Genomic DNA, 20431 nt, shown 5'->3' on the forward strand with positions numbered 1-20431 from the left:
AGAAGGAAATGGCAACCCACTCCATTATTCTTGCCTGGAAAATCCCATGGACAGAGGAGCCTGACGGGCTCCAGTCCATGGGGTCTCCAGAGTCAGACATGACTTAGCGACTAAACCACTACCACCAGTGTACCAAAAATAGGGCACTATATCCATTTTTCCATTGTGGGATTCAACCTTTTTTTTTTTATTAAAACTCGGATCAAATGAACCACTCGTTAGTGTTAGAAAATGTGTATTCATTCATGCACATTCATTCAATACACATTACACACCTAACTGTGTAATACGTGCAGTAGCAACACAGAAGGTGAAATACTATCCACATTGTAAAGATACAGGTTGGTATCGAGTGACTCATCCTTTCATTTTCTTTTCATTTAAATGGGCCCTTTTTTATTTTAATTGCAAATACTACCTAAATCTGCCTTCTCTTAATATTTCGCCTGCCTCCCCTTTTCCATTGTTTTTAGGCTGCTTAAATGTCCATGTATAGATAAATATATTTTAGTTTTTATTTAATTACAAAGAGTCTAGATATTTTCAAAGGAAAGGTGTATTGTAAATTTAAGAATGGAATTTTTATAGTTTAAGGAGTTTACATTTAAAAATTTTCTCTTAATTTCTGGACTTTTCACAGGGGAAAAAAAGACCCTTTCTACACTCTGATAAATGAGTGTGTTATTTGAAAAATGATTTAAAGCATGTGGGTTTAAACAGGAAAGGATTTGTTTTCTGGCTCTTTTTCTGTCATATTAAAGATGGTTACATATATGTATATTATATATGTTTTTAGTTTGGAATAGTATTTGACAAATTTTAAAAAGACGATATGCATATTACGTTTGTTTTACTATGATGTCCAGGAGCTTATAGATAAATTTAGGCTCTGTTGTTTATCCATGTGTTCTTAATTGTGTCTTTCAACTTATAATGGATTTTAGATCATTATCGTTTTAATCCTTTTTGGAAATAGGGGCAAAAAATGAATAAATATGGATTTATTAATATATATGCATATGCACATACATAAGTTTAATCACACATGCTATGTAAACATACTGTTTTAAATTTTTTTTAGCCAACAAATGGAATCTTCTTGAGCATGTTTCTAATTGTTTTGCCTTTGGAATCTATGGCTCATGGACTCTTCCATGAATTGGGTAGCTGTTTAGGAGGAACATCTGTTGGATATGCTATTGTGATTCCCACCAACTTTTGCAGGTACAGTAACCGAGTGTAATTAGTCATAGCACCTTGACTCTTAACATTCTTCTAATATTTGCATGAATATAAGATGATAGCTCATTTTTTCAAAGCTATAATATTCTCAAAATATGATACGCTTGCACACTTTTTTCATTTATCCCAAATGTTTAAAAACCTTTATCTACTCTGAGTAGTAATCTTAAGGGTTCAATTAAAGTTTTGTTTTTGGTAAACGTGATTAGAGTATGTTTTAGCTAAAAACCATAAAAATATGAGTAGATTTTCTTTGTAAAATTCTTTTATTTTCTTAGGAGAGGCATATCTTGTTTAAGGAAGTGTGAAACCACATGGTGAAGTATAATAGAATGTACACTGGTAACAGAATGTACACTGGACCTGAGCATTGTAAATTCTAGTTCTGTGTTCCTTTAGGCAAATCATAACCTCTCTGAACTTCAGTGTCTTAATTTAAAATGCAGACAGAGGAATGTCATGAAGAGGTAGTGAGAATATGAATGTAAAAATACTATTTACTTGAAAATATAATACAAATACCAGGAATTCAGAAACATTCACAATAAAATCAAATATCTCATGGCAGTTTTATTAAAATAATTTTGACTCCAATATGTGGCTAATCTGTTTCAATCTATAATCATTACCAAATTTTAGTTTTTCTTTTATAGTTTAAGTACCTTTGAAATAGAAAAAATAAAAATAGTTCCTTGCCAGTAATGAATTCTGATGACAAAGTAGTCATCATATTTTCCTTGGCAGAGGTGGGAGAAAACTGAACATAAAGTTTTTATTGGATTTTAAATATTTGACATAAAAACACAAAGTTGACTATTTGTAGTAAATATTTTCCTCCATATTGAAGACTTGATAAATAAGGTGAAGATTCTTATGAGAAGTAAAAGAAATATATTTCGAGAGATTCCATAAAGTAAGTTGTGACAACTCTCTAGGAAGAATATGTGAAAGTAGTAATTTGCACAGATTTTTATTGTAATTTTTGATAATGCATTGTTTGTTCTTTTGCTGTTTTGTGGCTGTTAAATGATCGAAATATGGGACAAAATGTTTTGTTTTTTAATGAAAGCTTTTGTAGAATTTTCGGAATAGTATGGATAATACATGAAGCAAATGTAAAGTTTTCAAAATTCCTACTTAGAAATCCAGTTTCTGGATAGAAGTTATGATTTTTTTTTTCTCCCCGAATATTGATTTGATCCTGTGGTTTTAAGAATTGGTTTATCATCTTTACCAACGTACCATTTTACATGTATTCCAGGATCAAGCCTGTCTTCAATTAGTGTTCAGTAGTATAAGACAATGGACCTAAATTATAATAATTGTTTTAAAATGTCATTTATTAAAAGATAAGTTCTGTCATTTGTGTACCTCAAGTTAGTAAAACTTGAACACTTTATAAGACTATTTTTCAATATGGAAATTAAATAATTTAAAATACTGTTTCCATACTGTGTTTTTTCTCAAGAAAAAAAGTACTTTCATTATTGTCCCCAATCCAGTGTTCTTGAAACATTTTGGGGGTAAAATTAGTACAGTCTTGCTTTTTAAAGTCTTGTTTAATATCTCATTTGGTAAGAAGATGTGAATAAAGAATGAAGAGTAGTACAATCCACATTTGGAGATATCCTCCCAGCTTTCACTTTTATTTATTTTTTACGTGGAGGATAATTGGTTTACAATGTTGTGTTGGTATCTGCTATACAACACCATGAATCAATCATCAGTATACATACATTCCCTTCCTCTAGAACCTCCCTCCCATAGAATGCCCCCATCCCACCCCTCTAGGTTGTCACAGAGCACCAGATCTTATTGATAAGAGGTATAATTTTTAGAAACTAGGCTTTGATTTTTCCAAGTGTAATTCTTAGCACTGTGGAAAATTTAGAAAAGATGAGTTTTTTTAAAAAAAGATTATATCATTTAGTTATTAGTAACTTAGGAGTCTTATAAATGAAAAATAGGAATGTGACATAGAATGAACACTTCATGAACACCAAAATGATGTTTTTTTTCTCCTTTTTCAGTCCTGATGGTCAGCCAACGCTTCTTCCACCAGAACATGTACAGGAGTTAAATTTGAGGTCTACTGGCATGCTCAACGCTATCCAAAGATTTTTTGCATATCATATGATTGAGACCTATGGATGTGACTATTCTACAAGTGGACTGTCTTTTGATACTCTGCATTCCAAACTGAAAGCTTTCCTTGAACTTCGGACTGTGGATGGGCCTAGGCATGATACGTATGTTTTATATTACAGTGGGCACACCCATGGCACAGGAGAGTGGGCTCTTGCAGGTAAGTCCACCTGTGGCAATTTCACTATTGTGAAGATACACCTATTTGTGGAAATCTGTTCTTCACACTGAAACAATGTTTTCAAATTCTCAATTTTCCACTTTATAGTTTACCAAGTATACATATGACTGTTTTGTTTACCTCTTCTCTGGCATACTTGTTTAGCATAATTTTAGTGATCTCTAAAGGTTTTGAAAATTATGTTTTGCGTTGATTGGAAAAAAAAAAATCTGCTTGATGTGAGACTTATAATTAGTTTCCCTTTAAACTATTTTCAGAATTATTAAATAGTTACCTTTTTCAGAAGCTGATTAACTTATTTGACTAATACTTCTAAGTCTTTAAGATTATAGATGCTGATTTCAATAGTTCTTCACATGTTCAATTTTATTTGTTAGAAAGCACACCATAATTTTAAGCAGCAGGTGGTATGATGTGGTTGGAGTAGTGTTTAGGTCAGGAGACCTTAGCTCTGTCCTAATTTGCCCCACCACTGCTGTTTGAGGCAGATTACTCTCTCCATGTCAATTCTCTCATCTGAAAATAGAAGGGGTGATATTAAACCTCCTTGCCAAGGGAGAAATGAGATTTAGATGTAAATTTGTTTGTTGGTATTCCCAACTAGAGAGGAGACTCTGTAAATTGAAGGCTTTGTTTTATAAGATAACTTGCTTAGTGCTGGAAGAGAGTGGCAAATAGTAGGAGATCCTTAAGTAGTAGATGGATAAAATCATTGAATGAATCGTGACAAAAAGGGTAATTTTCTTATTTTAGATTAGGAATAGTTCATTTAGACTTAATTATATCCTTTTTTTCTAAAAATTTTTTAGATGTTTTACACCGTGAACACAATAAAATAGTCATAAAATATAAGTAGAAAAAGATATTCACAGAAAAATATAAAGAGATTATGGAAAGACAGAGATAGAGTGCCAATACAAGAATTCCAGAAAAAAGGAAATAAACTCAAGGTTAAAATAGACATGATTTCAAACCATCATGGTGTCACTAATTTAATGACAGATTGGTTTCCAGGGTTTTATTATAAATAGATTTTTGTAATTTTTTGGTCTGCTGCTGCTGCTAAGTCACTTCAGTCATGTACCAACTCTGTGTGACCCCATAGACAGCAGCCCACCAGGCTCCTCCGTCCCTGGGATTCTCCAGGCAAGAACACTGGAGTGGGTTGCCATTTCCTTCTCCAGTGCATGAAAGGGAAACGTGAAAGTGAAGTCGCTCAGTCGTGTCTGACTCTTTGCGACCCCATGGACTGTAGCCTACCAGGCTCCTCCATCCATGGGATTTTCCAGGCAAGAGTACTGGAGTGGGTTGCCATTTCCTTCTCCAAATTTTTTGGCCTAACAAATACTGAATAAGTCAATGGCTGTCTAGAAAGAGTAAAAAGTCAAACTAATAAGGCGTTGAACCCAGGTCTCCTGCATTGAAGGCAGATTGTTTACCATCTGAGCCACTAGGGAAGCCCCAATACTTAACTGAGCATGTTTGAAGCATAGCTACTATGCTTGGTATTTTATTCACATTATTAAACTTAATATCTTCACTTGAAATTCTTTGAGATACTGTCACCTCTATTTTTCAAAGGATGAAATGAAAGCTGAAAGTGGTTACATAACTTACCTATGATCATACTATTCCTAAATGATGGAACCATGATTCAAGTCCAGATGTGCCTGATGCCTAAAATCCCCCCTCCCCGCCACTGTATTATGTTGCTGCCAGAGGTAAAAACCACAAAGGCACGGAAATGGCATGTTCTGGTTCAGAAGATACTTTTGTTAGCATGGTTCACCCATTTTTGAAATACTGTAATATGAAAGACACTAGTCAACTTTAAAACTACTTCAGCATAAGGTTATAAAATAATTTATTCAACTTGTGAATTTTTAATAACACAACATATAACTTTTTAACCTTTACAGCTATTTCAAATTCAGGTAAAGTATAGCATTCTGTGTACTTCAGAGCCCAAGAGAAAAAGTTTTAGTCAATTCAAAAGTTTTTACAGAAATATATTTCAAACCTGAAAGCAGGGATTGATTATTTGAAAACTACTACTGCAATGCTTATAATAACTCAAATGCAAGCGGAGGGGCATAATTTTGGTGGCCATGCATATGTCCTTCATTATTTTTGATAAGAAAGTAATTTCATTTTTTAAATTTCTATTTCACTTAATTAGTGCATGAATTATAGTTTTTTCCTAAGCATATGATTGTAGTAAAGAGAAATAATGAACTCTACCCAGTGACTTGACTTTTGACTAATCAGTAAAGCATACTGTCCTCTACATAAATAACAAACATGTTTCACTGGAACAATAACAAAAATGATTGATTATTAGATCAGCAGTGGTGGCTAGACTTAACCTGGAAAAATTTTCATTATTGGTGATATCAGATGTGTGGGTCAGGTTGAAATAGGAAGGCTGAGAGGCAGTGGGAAGAGCATGCTAACTGACAAGCTTATCCCGAACAAGTCCAAGCAAACCATATCCAGGTATGGGCTTTGAGATCATTGCTATATCTAGACTTTTTAAAATCCTGTTTCTTTTTATATGTTAAATATTAAACATACAAAACTTAGAGAATGCTTTAGTGAAGAATAAAGCAGCCAGGGACAAATTCTGGCTTCACAATGAAATGCAGCTTTTCCATTACAAGACAAATACTTCATTTCCAACAGTTAAATTGGTTAATACTTAAAGAAAGAATTCCACTGAAGATAAAGAATCTAATCCAGTGCCAGTTCTCTGGCACTGTGCTTTCATTTGATTATCTGTGTGTACATTTTTTTTTTATTGGAGTATAGTTGCCTTACCGTGTTGTTAGTTTCTGCTGTACAGCAAAGATCAGTTATATGTATACCTCTATCCCCTCTCTTTTGGATTTCCTTTCCATTTAGTTTGGGCTTCCCTAGTGGCTCAGCTGGTAAAGAATCTGCCTGCAATGTAGGAGACCTGGGTTTGGTCCCTGGGCTGGGACGATCTGGAGAAGGGATACCCACTCTAGTATTCTGACCTGAAGAATTCCATGAACTGTATAGTCTATGGGGTCACAAAGAGTCAGACATGATTGTGTGACTTTCACTTCACTTCACTTCCCATTTAGGTCACCACAGAGCACTGAGTAGAGTTTCCTCAGCATACAGTTGGTTCTCATTAGTTATCTGCTTTATGCTCCTTCCCTTGGCCTGCCTGAAACAGCCCCAGATGTTGATTCTTTCTCAGAAATGTTATTGAACACCAGTGCTCTGAAGAACAGTGACAAAGAACTCTAAGCTCTGCGTGCATGCTAAGTCTGAGAATTTATTAATAAATAGTTTTCTTTAAAAATTTTTTTTCTTAAAATTTTTAGATAGGAAGCATCAGGATTAGATTTTACTTGAGGTTAAGAGTAGGTCCAGAACTCACCGTGAGAAAAAAATCTGCATGTGCTCCTTAACCCATATCTTTACTCACAGTACTTCTTAGAATATGTAGCCTTCTTACACTTATAGGACTTCATAATGTGGAACCTAGTATCTTTGCCTCTTTGCTTGAGGGTAAAAAACAATTTGGTAATGACAAGAGAGACAAATGAAACAATCTGGTTAACCTATAAAGCAGTTTATCACAGATAAAGTCTTTAAAAACAGTCTCAATTGTTTGAACAGCATCAGATAGATAAATGTTACTGAGATAAATGTAAGTACTTTATATCTGGGCCAAAAGCCAAATTTGACATAGAACCTTTTCATAGGAGAAAGCAGAGCGAAACAAGACAAAAGAATTAGTAGAAAGGAAGGGCCTTAACGCTGCTTTAAATTTCTTGCTGTATCGAAAGTGCATGTATGTAAGAATTAGTGTAGCATGTGCTACAGAATATTTATTGAGATAGTTGTAGAAGGAAAGTTAGACAATGTTTTATGGCAGATGGAATTTGTATAATAACTCTTATAATCTATGTTGTCCGCTCCAGAGAAGTTTAATAAAAGTGGAAATAATGAAAAATGAGCTTAATCCTTTTAAAAAGATACCTTATAGAGGTCTCTGTGAAGCAATACATTAGTGCAATATGTGAAAAATAGTACCTCAGAGATGACAGGCATGTGTGTAAGAGCAACTCATGAAACAAATTTTGCGTTGTCACAGTCTGGTGAATAAAAGAATATTTATTATTCATGAAGGATGTGGTATATTATCTGTCTTTATGGATCATATTACTGATAGAATACAAATTCTAAAAGATTTTCTGTCTCCAGTATTATCATTTTGATAGTTTAGCAAAGAAGATGGTTGCTCTTGGTAGAAATACCTATTCTGGAGCTAGGTTGTTGGAGCCTATATTAGTAAATTGTAGCATGTTAAAACTTGCTTCTAATTATAAAAATAAGTGTAAAAATTTTGGAAGATATAAAAAAGTATAACAAAAACCACCTGAAATCCAAATACCCAGACAATAACTATTGCTATTATTTTTGTAGATACACTTTTATGTCATGCTTTTTCTCATAATATCATCATAGATATTTTGTCATTAAAATTTCTTTATAAATATGATTTATGATAAAAATCCCTCATAAGGTTATAATTATTTCCATTCCCTCAGTTGGTTCAGATTTTACACTATCTGAGGTAGCAGTGGCAAGATGATCTTTATGTGTGATTTTTGTCCACATCTCTGCCCTTTCTAGGGATAAATTCCTAGAATTGGAAGGATTGGATTAGTGTACCATTTGAGACAGAGCCAGAACTAGAGTGAGGTGAGAGTGGCAGATGCCTGGGGCACAAAATACAATGGAGTACTAAAAATTAAGTGATCAAATTTTAATACAGTATATTTAAAATTTTAATGCCAAAAAAAACCCATACGATATGAACAAAATGTATAATTAGTAGCTGTAAGACAGCTTTCTAGGTCAGAAATATTTTTACCTTAGACATTTATGGTGTATGTTTTTTTTTAATCTTTTGTTGTTTTGGGGCATAAAACTGATTTAAAAATAAACCAATTCCAAACTCTTGTTACTAGGAGGGAGAGTGTTTTTTATCTAGTAGGTACCCACATATGAGGATAAGTTAAGTTTATCAGAGATGTAGAACAGGGGTAAGCAAACTTTTTCTGCAAGCATCAGGTATTTTTGACTTGGTAGGCCATAAAGTCCCTGTTGCAACTATACTTAGCGTTTTGTAGAATAAAAGCAGTCATAGACATGTATAGAAACAGGAAATTTAAATTTCCTGTAATTTTTACATCACAAACTTCTCTTTTAAATTTTTTTACACCATTTAAAAATGTAAAATCAGTTCTTACCTCTCAGGCCATGCAAAACCAGCAGCAGGCTAGATATGACCACAAAGCATAATTTGCTGCCCAATGTAGAATATTAGCTTTGCTGTATAATTTCTTTTCACCAAATTTAACTTTATCAAATAATTTTCTTATTTTATCATAGCATTTCTCTTTAATGTAAAAAACAGGATGATTGGATTTTTTAGTTTTTTTCGTTTGGTTTTTACTTGAAGTTGAAAGTCTATTTTCTGTTTCTGAAAATTCTTCTGAAAAGCTACTTTGAAAAGAAGGCACCCTCTTTTTTCTTACATATTTAACTTTAAAAACTTAATACACTCAAGACAAAAGACTATTGTTAGTAAGACACTTAAATTCTTACTCTGCTGAACTTTCTTTTGTTAACAGGTGGCGACATACTACGCCTTGACACACTTTTAGAATGGTGGCGAGAAAAGAATGGTTCCTTCTGTTCCCGACTTATTATCATATTAGACAGTGAGAATTCAATTCCTTGGGTGAAAGAAGTAAGAAAAATCAACGACCAGTATATTGCAGTGCAAGGAGCAGAGATGACAAAGACAATAGATATCGAAGAAGCTGACCCACCTCAGCTGGGTGACTTCACAAAAGACTGGGTAGAATATAACTGCAACACCACTAATAACATCTGCTGGACTGAAAAGGGACGCACGGTGAAAGCAGTATATGGCGTGTCAAAACGGTGGAGTGACTACACACTACACCTGCCAACCGGAAGCGATGTGGCCAAGCACTGGATGCTATACTTTCCTCGTATTACATATCCACTAGTGCATTTGGCAAATTGGTTGTGTGGTCTGAACCTTTTTTGGATCTGCAAGACTTGTTTTAGGTGCTTGAAAAGATTAAAAATGAGTTGGTTTCTTCCTGCTGTGCTGGATACAGGACAAGGGTTCAAACTCGTCAAATCTTAATTTGGAACCCAAAGTGGAATATTATTGAGAGTTTATTCTACCACTTATCACTAACTTGCCATTTTTTGTATATTGTATTTTTATTTGTAAAAAATATCTTGCTACTTCTGTAGCTGATCTTATATTGTCTTTTCTCAAGTAATTATGGTATGTGTAAGGAGTTGGGAGTAAGCATTTTATACTAAAAGTATATAGGGAGTCAAAATGTTGACTTTGTCCATGCATAAGAGATGTTAAAAAACAATAACAATGCACTTTGAGGAATATTTCCATATGCCTCTGATTAGAAAGAAGACTTGTCTTTGCTCTGCAGTGGCCAATGAAGAATTAGCAATGCCTTATTTTCTAGGCATAGGTTAGAGAATGTAAACCAGACAACTTGTTTACTGTTATAAAAAAACTACCAGTTTGCTTACAGAAGATTATTTTTGTGAACAATAGGTTTGAGTCCAAAACCATTTGAAGAATTTCAGACTCACTCTCAGAAAAGGGAAAAGGAATGAGTCTGCTTAAAATGAATATGTAAAATTTGCTTATCTTCTGTCACATTTAGACACTTGGCTGTGACCTGTTACCAGTATCACAGAGAAGCCCAAATCACTGTTTAGGTAAAAACATTCTTCCTATAGGTAACTGTAAGAAGCTAGAGCCTACAACTTGCTCCTTCATGCCTTGCTGGGAGCCTCTGAAAGCACTGGCAATTTTAAGAGTCTTTCTCAGGGTAACAATGTTTTCTTAATAAAAATGTTTTCAGCTACAAATTCCTCCCAAATAAATGGTTTTCTCTTTCAAATGTAATTTTATGAAAGAAATGTAGCCATTTGTCATTGATTTAGGCTATTTTCCATATTGAGAAATGATTTTGATCTCTGTAGAGTTAATGCTCTGTCTCTGAAAACAATTTTTCAGATCCCCATTAGTGGTAACACTTTTTTCTGCTTGAGGTCAAAGGATTGGAAACAGGGTCATTTTTTTTTTTCTTGTATACCTGTAATGTATTATGTAAAAAAGTAGTCATACTGGCAATTTTAGTTAAGCGTAATGGTGTGGTTGTAATTTTTAAAACTTCAGTGTTTTATGTAATTAAAGCAGACATGGATCGGGCTATCTTCTAAAAGGTAATTTACCTCCTATTCCTTTCTAATAATCCTAACATTCTAAGTTTTCATCTCTGAGAAATAACATGAAGGGAATAGATATAGATTGGAGGATACTCTAATCTTTGCTGTTTAAACGGTGTAATTTCTCACCATAAAAGCCATTTTTTCCAGCCTCAGAGAGAGGAAATAATGCCTCTACCATTTTCTACCTGTGACTTGAAAATAGCAGTTCTAGTTAGGAAGAAGTCACTCAGCGTCAGGGAACTTGTATACCACTATCTATGCAGCGTTGTTATATAGTCTGATTATTTCTGTGTTTTGAGTATGATTTTCCTAATGCTATGAATAAAATTTTGTTAAAAATTAATTTTTCACATAATCTGCAAACAATAGTTATTGAATATTTTAGTATATTAAAAGGGATAGTCAAAAAATGTGCAAGTATTATTAGAGTTTATGGTTAGTAGCAGGTCAATTTGAAATTTTCTAATATTTGGTTATATATTTATATCAACATCATCCAAATGAAATAGTATAGTGTTTCACTACTACTCAGAAATAGCATAGCAGACAAGCCAAGTGTTAAAATTATGAGCTTACAGCTACAAAAGTTTAATTAACGTTAAGTAAAACTATCTTTTAAATTCCAAGCCAATGTTGAGCAAATGAGCTTTAACTAAAGCATATCCCTTTACTCTGAGAAAGCCAAATATAAAAGTATATCCTGAATTCTTTATAAAGTGAAACTAAGATTTTACTAAAAATCACATTCAAAAGGTAGCAGACATTTTTACAGCCACAAAGCTAATACTTTGATATATGTTTTCTATAAAGTACAACTGAAAACGGTCTGGGCTAAAAATGTGATTTGAGCCTACTTATTAACTTTGATGAAAAGTGACAGTCACAAAGTGACAGTTTGGAGAAGGAATATTACAGGAAAGACAATTGCTTACTTTTACCTAAGCATTCAAACACAGATGTGACAATGGGACTAATGTTTTAGTCCCAGAGGTCTTATAGCCTCTGTTTTATATATCGTATGTTTAGGAAGGAGTTATTTAAAGTGATAGAAATTATGAAAGGACAAAATTTTACCATGCCACTAAAAGAAATAGATAACGTGGAGATGTTTTTCAGCATACTGTTGACTTGTTACCTTGTGTGGTACCTTGTTAGAAACCACAAAAAAAAAGTCTAAAAACATCTTTTTTAAAAAAAAACTATTACTTCATTCAAAAAAATTTTTTAATTTGCTCTGACTAAACTTCTGGGACATTTGGATTTATCTTTTTTTATATAGCTTTCTATCTCCCTCTTAATATGAAATTCTAGAGAAAAGGCCTTTTTCAGGAAACAATTTTTATGAACAGTGTTTTCATAAGTTATACACTTTTTAAAAGCTACATTGCTAATTAAAATGCATTTATATTTAATGCATTAATGGGTAAAATTTTTTTTGAACTAGAATCTTCACTAAAGTCTATTTGTAACTGTACATTTTGTTTGTAAATTTTGGCTTAAATATGTTTACTGTTCGGGGTACTGCATTTTTTTTTATAGGTATTCTTTCACATTTAGAGCCTAATCTCTTTCAAAGCAATGTTCTACATTACCTTTCCACAGGTGATGTGTTAATGTTATATATGCCAGAAGAAAATGGCTTAATTTTAAGTGTGTGATTAAGTATATTTGATAGTAAATGCTCAAAGGAGTTAAATCTGTCAGCACTTTTTAACATCTGTATTGGAAGATACTAGACTGTCATCTCTTTTCAAGCAAAGGCTTACACATCTTGATATTTCTCATACAATTACCCAGAAGAGTGCCTTGCTTATAATAGATATTTTAAAAATATGTTTAACTGAGTGAATGAATTTAGATTCCTAAGGAGAAATTGGAATAATCTGATTGTAAATTATTACATTTTCTTCACAGTTTTACCTTAAGTGGGTATTATTTCAAGATCCTCATTGTTAACAATTACCAAAGACAATTACAGCATCAGTGAAAGGAAAACAAATATCACATTTGTAGGTAAAGAGCCTAAAGGATCAAGATTATCGAAGGAAAAACTTGAAGATAGGTTTGATTGAAAACATACCTGTTATCACCAAAAAGTGGCTCTTTCAAGGTTGAGTCCCTTTTCATCATGTCCTCCAGTATGATTGAATCTTTCATTGATATCCCATTAGAAACATGTAGACAGATTGGAGATTTATCACAAATGGAAATTATTAGAAGAAAGTCTGATGAACAAGGAAAGCATTTGCCTGTGCCTATCAGTGACTACTAGATTGACTTTCTAGATTGGAAAAAAAAATAGGCCTCTGAACATAAGCAGTTTCATGACAAGCTAAGAAAACTAAAATCATCTCATCTTTGGCATATCCGCACTAGTTGCAACACATAGTTATAAAGGATGAAAGAATGAAATTTAAGCAGCAATTGTTTTGAGCAGCTATTTTGTTGATAAATATTTACATTTATGTTTTTTAGGAACTATTACTTAGACCAAAGCTGATTCAAAACTGAACACTGTAGGCTGATTGCAAAGCTTTTTAAATATTAATATGTAAAAACCCTTTTGATTGATTTAAAAAATTGAATTGGCCAGTCATCTTGTGTGATGACCTCACAATATTTTTTTTTTTTTAACTATGAACTTAATTAAGAGCAAGTGGACAAGTTTAGTAAACTTTTGTTGTTGCTGTTTGGTCTAGACCTAGAACTCTTGATCAATTTTAAATCGGTGTGGCAGGGTAAGTGAGGAACATGGCATATCTCCCTAGACCAGCAATGTTTACTCCATGTGAATTAAAAATATTTTTATATTAAAACATACCAACATACTGAGCAATATTTGATTAATTCTTAGTGTAAATCACAAGACTTGAAAGCAGTTTTAATCCTGCACTAGGTTCTTTGGGCACAATTTTCAATGTTAATGGTATTCTATACAGAATATTTAAAAAAAAAAAATCCTTTGTCATGTCTTGGAAACGCAAACAACACAGTGGATTTTCTCTAAATAAATAATTTTGTTTGAATACTGATGGAATTTCAGGTGGGTACCATCTTAATGCAATTTTATAATAGGTATTTCGAGGTTCTTTGGAATCCTAATGCATATTGATTTCTTGTTCCACACAATTGGTGAGGAAAGTGGGGTGGGGATTTTGATTTGTAATCTATTATACATCCACATGCATTCACACCCATTCTCACCTATTTCTCTCCTACCTAATTAGAAGAGATACTGCTATATTTTTTCCAAAACCTAACCTTTGGATTCTTTTCCGCCTTTCCACGTAAAACAACTAATTCATCAGTAACAATAAAAATGTCAATGGCTATCATCTATTGAATGTTTATTATGTTCTAGTCACTGTGCTAAGCACTTCCGTATACATGATTTTTTATGATGGATATACTTTTATGAATAAAAGGAAACTGAGGAAATGAACTTAAGTAACTCTCCCCAAATGACACAGCTATGGCTGGCTAAGAAACTGCATCTCAAACTGTGCTTTAAGCCAGATTTTGTATTGTGGGACTCCCACGTACCAAAACAAGGTTTTACTCAGGTATAAATACCTACATGCCCTTAGAGAACTGTTTGCATGTTTTGTCAAGGAGGTAAACACCTGGCTATAAGCACATAGGGCTTTCCTGGTGGTTCAGCAGTCAAGAACCTGCCTGCAAGGCAGAAGACATGGGTTCAATCCCTGGGTCAGGAAGATCCCCTGAAGAAGGAAATGGTAACCCAAATCCAGTATTCTTGCCTGGGAAATCCCATGGACAGAGGAGCCTGGCAGGCTCCAGTCCATGGGGTCACAGGATTTGGACACAACTTAGCAACTACACCATCACCACTGTAAGAATATAAGTATAGGGAAGACAGGCAATTAGTCGATATAAAGACCTTCAGTTATTAATTATGCTAATACCAACCCCATTTCTCAGCTTCTTCCTTAATTTTCCATCAGTTTCTGATGCTGAAGCCTTTTTGGGATTGTACTGGGCTGCTCACATCTCGCCAGGGGCATCTTCTGCCAGGCTGCTAGGCTACTGCTTGCTTTTCTCTGCCACCCAGTTCATAAACTTGTATCCATTCTGTCTTCTGGAAGTGTGCCGAAATCTCTGGTCTGGCAATAGATCCCCCCTATTCCCCACGTCTTGATGGTGTGTGTTAGAATTGGACCTGTCATGGACTGGGAGATTTTGCAAGAAAGAGGAAACCAGCCAAACTTTTAACAACACTATGGGCTTGTGAGATGGGTGTGCAAGGGCAGTAACTGCATAATTCTGCCCCCTTTCCCTGGAATTTTGTCAAGGAAGTGGCAGTGGAGGAGAGCCTTGTAAGCAAAGAGAATTCATGCAGCTTTGCCCATCACACTTAATTGCCACGGTTGGAACCAAATTTGAATCCAAACTATGTAAAACGGACTTATTTTCAAACACTTTTTAGTTCGAACACTAAAAAGATGAAATCGCTGGGTATCTCAGAAGATGAGGCTCGGGAGTTTACGAACTGGGCTAACTGAAGGTGAACTCAATCTAGTTAAACCTTTGGCTCAGCTCTGGCTCAATTCAACTTCTGGGGGATTCTGAAGGGTGAGTCCTTCACACTAACCAGCTAGAATCGTTATGACCCTATAGACTATACAGTCCATGGAATTCTCCAGGCCAGAATACTGGAGTGGGTAACCATTCTCTTCTCCATGGGATCTTCCCAACCCAGGTCTCCCACATTGCAGGCAGATTCTTTACCAGCTGAGCCACAAGGGAAACCCAAGAATACTGGAGTGGGTAGCCTATCCCTTCTCCAGTGGATATCTTCCTGACCCAGGAATCGAACCAGGGTCTCCTGCATTGCAGGCGGAACCTAGAATGAAAGGCATGCTGTGTCTGCACAGACACCAATTACACTTTACACTGTTCCTCCATACATAATACAAACCAAAAGAGGGAAGGAATTGGACCCTTTATCAAGAGTAAGCACTCAAAAGACAGACTTGTAGATTACTAACACCCATGAATATTCAAGCCAAATAGATGATTCTAGGACTGCTAATAAATACACCAGAAACTTTTAAATCACTGGATGGTGCTTGAGGGTGGGGGTCAGTCCCTAGCAGGAGGTGTCAGAATGTATAGCGGGAACCACAAAGAGGACTGATGTGACATAGGCTAAGGAAGGCATCCACAACAGGGACTGGGAGAGATGATGATGGGAGGTTGGTTACATAAGGATTTATCAAATATGAAAATATTTTTAAGATGATGGGAGCAGATTCTCCTGTTGAAGAAGGAAATTGCAAACATGGAAATGGAGAGAACTAGAATTTGCCAAAGGTGTTGGAGAGAGGAAATATTAGATATAGAAATTAATGTAGAGGTAATATGTGTAAGGAAATGTGTGTTTTTATATGTATGGCCCCTAGATTTGCTTACTAAGAAGGTCTGAGATTACTACTGCCCGCATAACAATGAACACACCTAGATCCCAGATCTGAATGTTATTCTGAGTATTATTCTCCACTGAAAAGGCTCTCTGGAGAAATAACTGATTGCTTCTGCTGGAGCACCAAAAGAACATGATGAGCCTGGGATATATTAGTTTCAGAGAACATGGACAACTTGAGCATTAGGGAATTACATGCTCATACTGATATATATATATAGTATAGTAAGTCGCTCGGTTGTGTCGACTCTTTGCGACCCCATGGACTGTAGCCTACCAGGCTCCTCCATCCGTCCATGGGATTTACATACGCAGTCCTGGGTGTTCACTGGAAGGACTGATGTTGAAGCTGAAACTCCCAATACTTTCACCACCTGATGCGAAGAGCTGACTCATTGGAAAAGACCCTGATGCTGGGAAAGATTCAGGGCAGGAGGAGAAGGGGACGACAGAGGATGAGATGGCTGGATGGCATCGCTGACTCGATGGACATGGGTTTGGGTGGACTCACGGAGTTGGTGATGGACAGGGAGCCTGGCGTGCTGCAGTTCATGGGGTCACAGAGCAACTGAACTGAACTGATAATATGAATATCTATATGTGTGTGCATATATATATATATATATATGCATACACACATACATATGTATTTCATGACTGGAGGATAATTGTATTAAAATGAGGCATATGTTAAAAAACCAATAGAGGAAATAGAATACTAAATGTATGTATGTGTGCGTGCACGCACACACACACACACACACACACACACATATATTTGATTCTAAAGAAAGAAAGAACAGAGAACCATTAAGAAAAATAGAAAACAGATAGCAAATTTAAAATGAACCTTATTGATAAGTATTGTTGTTTAGCTGCTAAATTTTATCTGACTCTGGGACCCCATGGACTAGAGCCCTAGCCCACCAAGCTCCTCTGTCTGTGGGATTTTCCAGGCAACAATACTGGAGTGGGATGCCATTTCCTTCTCTAGGGGATCTTCCCAACCCAGGGATGGAACCTGCATTGATAGGTGGATTCTTTACCCCTGAGCCACCAGGGCTTTCCCATTGATAAGTATATTGAATGTAAATAAACTAATGGCTTCAATTAAAAGAGATTGGGGTTTCCCTGGTGGTCCAGTGCTTGAGTCCACCTTGCAATGCAGGGAACACTGGTTCAATTCCTGTGCCACAACTACTGAGCCTGTGTTCTAGAGCTCACATGCCACAACTACTAAAACCCTCTGGGTGAGAGTCAGTGCTCTGCAACAAGAGAAGCCACTGCAATGAGAAGCCATGATGAAGAGTAGCCCCAGCTCACTGCAACTAGAGGAAGCTCAACACAGTTAACATTTTGGACCATGTAAGTCTTTGTTGCAGTAGGCTTACTGCAGGATATTTAACAGCATTTGTGACCTCTACCCACTAGATACCAGGAACACCATTCCTTTCCCTTCAGTTGTGACAACAAAAATTGTCTCCAGGTATTTCCAAATGTGCCCTGAAGGACAAAATCACCCCTGACAATGTTAAGCACCCCAACATTCGAGTCATAGGTGTCCCAGAAGGACAGAAAGGGCATGAGAAAATACTTGAGATAATAGCTGAAAACTTCCTAAAATGGGGAAGAAAATAGCCACCCAAGTTCAAGAAACCCAGAGAGCCCCAAACAGAATAAATCCATGGCAAAATGCCCCAAAAGACATATTAATCAAACTAACGAAGATCAAACACGAAGAGCAAATATTAAAAGCAGCAAGGGAAAAACAACAAATAACACACAAGGGTCTCCCCATAAGGATAACAGCTGATCTTTCAATAGAAACTCTTCAGGCCAGAAGGGAATGGCAGGACATACTTAAAGTCATGAAAGGGAAAAACCTACCACCCAGATTACTACACCCAGCAAGGATCTCATTCAGATATGAAGGAGAAATCAAAGCTTTGCAGACAAGCAAAAGCTGAGAGAATTCAGCACCACCAAATCAGTTCTTCAACAAATGCTGAAGGATCTTCTCTAGACACGAAACACAGAAAGGTTTACAAAATCAAACCAAAACACCAAAGTAAATGGCAATGGGATCATACTTATCAATATTTACCTTAAATGTAAATGGGTTGAATGCCTCAACCAAAAGATGAAGACTGGCTGAATGGATATAAATCATGACCCCGGTGTATGCTGTTTACAACAGACCCACCTCAAACCAAGGGACCCATACAGACTGAAAGTGAGGGGCTAGAAAAAGATATTTCATGCAAATGAAGACCAAAAGAAAGCAGGAGTAGCAATACTCATATCAGATAAAATAGACTTTGAGATAAAGACCGTGAAAAGAGACAAAGAGGGACACTACATAATGATCAAAGGATCAATCCAAGAAGATATAACAATTATAAATATATATGCACCCAAATATATAGGAGCACCTCAATGTATAAGGCAAATGCTAACAAGTATGAAAGGGGAAATTAACACTATCTTCAATAATAGTGGGAGGCTTTAATACCCCACTCACACCTATGGATAGATCAACCAAACAGAAAATTAGCAAGGAAACACAAGTGTTAAATGATACAATGGACCAGTTAGACCTAATTGATAACTATAGGACATTTCAGCCCCAAACAATGAACTTCATCTTTTTCTCAAGTGCACATGTAACATTCTCCAGGATAGATCACATCCTGAGTCATAAATCTAGGTTTGGCAAATTTTAAAAAATTGAAATCATTTCAAGCATCTTTTCTGATCACAATGTGGTAATATTAGATGTCAACTACAGGAAAAAAAACTATTAAAAATACAAACATATGGAGGCTAAACAACATGCTTTTGAATAACCAACAAATCATGTAAGAAATCAAAAAGGAAATCAAAATACACATAGAAACAAATGAAAATGAAAATACAACCCAAAACCTATGGGATACAGTAAAAGCAGTGCTAAGAGGAAGGTTCATAGCAATACAAGCTTACCTGAAGAAACAAGAGAAAAATCAAATAAATAACCTAATTTTACATCTAAAGCAACTAGGAAAAGAAGAAATGAAGAACCTCAGGGTTAGTTCTCTGAGCCTCAACAAAACTAAAATCTGGTTCTTTGAGAAGATCAATAAAATAGATAAACCATTAGCCAGACTCATCAAGAAAAAAAGGGAGAAGAATCAAATCAACAAAATTATAGATGAAAATGGAGAAATCACAACAGACAACAGAGAAATACAAAGGATCATAAGAGACTACTATCAGCAACTATATGCCAATAAAATGGATAACTTGGAAGAAATGGATGAATTCTTAGAAAAGTATAACCTTCCAAAACTGAACCAGAAAGAAATAGAAAATCTTAACTGACACATCACAAGCACGGAAATTGAAACTGTAATCAAAAATCTCCCAACAAACAAAAGCCCAGGACCAGATGGCTTCATAGGTGAATTCTACCAAAAATGTAGAGAAGAGCTAACACCTATCCTACTCACACTCTTCCAGAAAATTGCAGAGGAAGGTAAACTGCCAAACTCATTCTATGAGGCCACCATCACCCTAATACCAAAACCAGACAAAGATGACACAAAAACAGAAAACTACAGGCCAATATCACTGATGAACATAGATGCAAAAATCCTCAAAAAAATTCTAGCAAACAGAATCCAACAACATATTAAAAAGATCATACATCATGACCAAGTGGGCTTTATCCCAGGGGTAGAAGGATTCTTCAATATTCACAAATCAATCAATGTGATACACCACATTAACAAATTGAAAAATAAAAACCATATGACTATCTCAATGGATGCAGAGAAAGCCTTTGACAAAATTCAACACCCATTTATGATAAAAACTCTCCAGAAAGTAGGCATAGAAGGAACATAACTCAACATAATAAAAGCCATATACGATAAACCCACAGCAAACATTATCCTCAATGGCGAAAAATTGAAAGCATTTCCCCTAAAGTCAGGAACAAGCAAGGGTGCCCACTCTCACCACTACTATTCAACATAGTTTTGGAAGTTTTAGCCACAGCAGTCAGAGACGAAAAAGAAAGGAATCCAGATTGG

At 35.3% G+C, this 20431-nt stretch overlaps 1 protein-coding gene and 1 long non-coding RNA gene across 6 annotated transcripts in view; one reads left to right on the top strand and one right to left on the bottom strand.

Moving 5' to 3' along the window:
- TMEM168 (transmembrane protein 168) overlaps nucleotides 1-11254 on the top strand; it is a 56368-nt gene extending 45114 nt beyond the window's left edge. For all 5 annotated transcript variants that reach the window (XM_081537141.1, XM_081537138.1, XM_081537137.1 and 2 more), the window contains 3 exons: nucleotides 1082-1224; nucleotides 3273-3547; nucleotides 9244-11254. In XM_081537141.1, coding sequence (XP_081393267.1) covers nucleotides 1082-1224; nucleotides 3273-3547; nucleotides 9244-9791 — 966 coding nt within the window. In that variant the 3' untranslated portion in view covers nucleotides 9792-11254. The remainder of the gene's footprint in view (nucleotides 1-1081; nucleotides 1225-3272; nucleotides 3548-9243) is intronic.
- Nucleotides 3908-20431, bottom strand: part of LOC145524587 (uncharacterized) — a 109914-nt gene continuing 93390 nt past the window's right edge. The window contains exons 3-5 of the long non-coding RNA XR_014067685.1: nucleotides 12996-13065; nucleotides 6978-7101; nucleotides 3908-4084 (exon numbers count right to left, since the gene is read on the bottom strand). This is a non-coding gene — a long non-coding RNA (uncharacterized LOC145524587). The remainder of the gene's footprint in view (nucleotides 4085-6977; nucleotides 7102-12995; nucleotides 13066-20431) is intronic.

Source organism: Giraffa tippelskirchi, chromosome 10 (assembly GCF_054371585.1).
Source record: "Giraffa tippelskirchi isolate mGirTip1 chromosome 10, T2T-mGirTip1v1.2.pri, whole genome shotgun sequence".
Taxonomy (NCBI): Eukaryota; Metazoa; Chordata; class Mammalia; order Artiodactyla; family Giraffidae; genus Giraffa; species Giraffa tippelskirchi.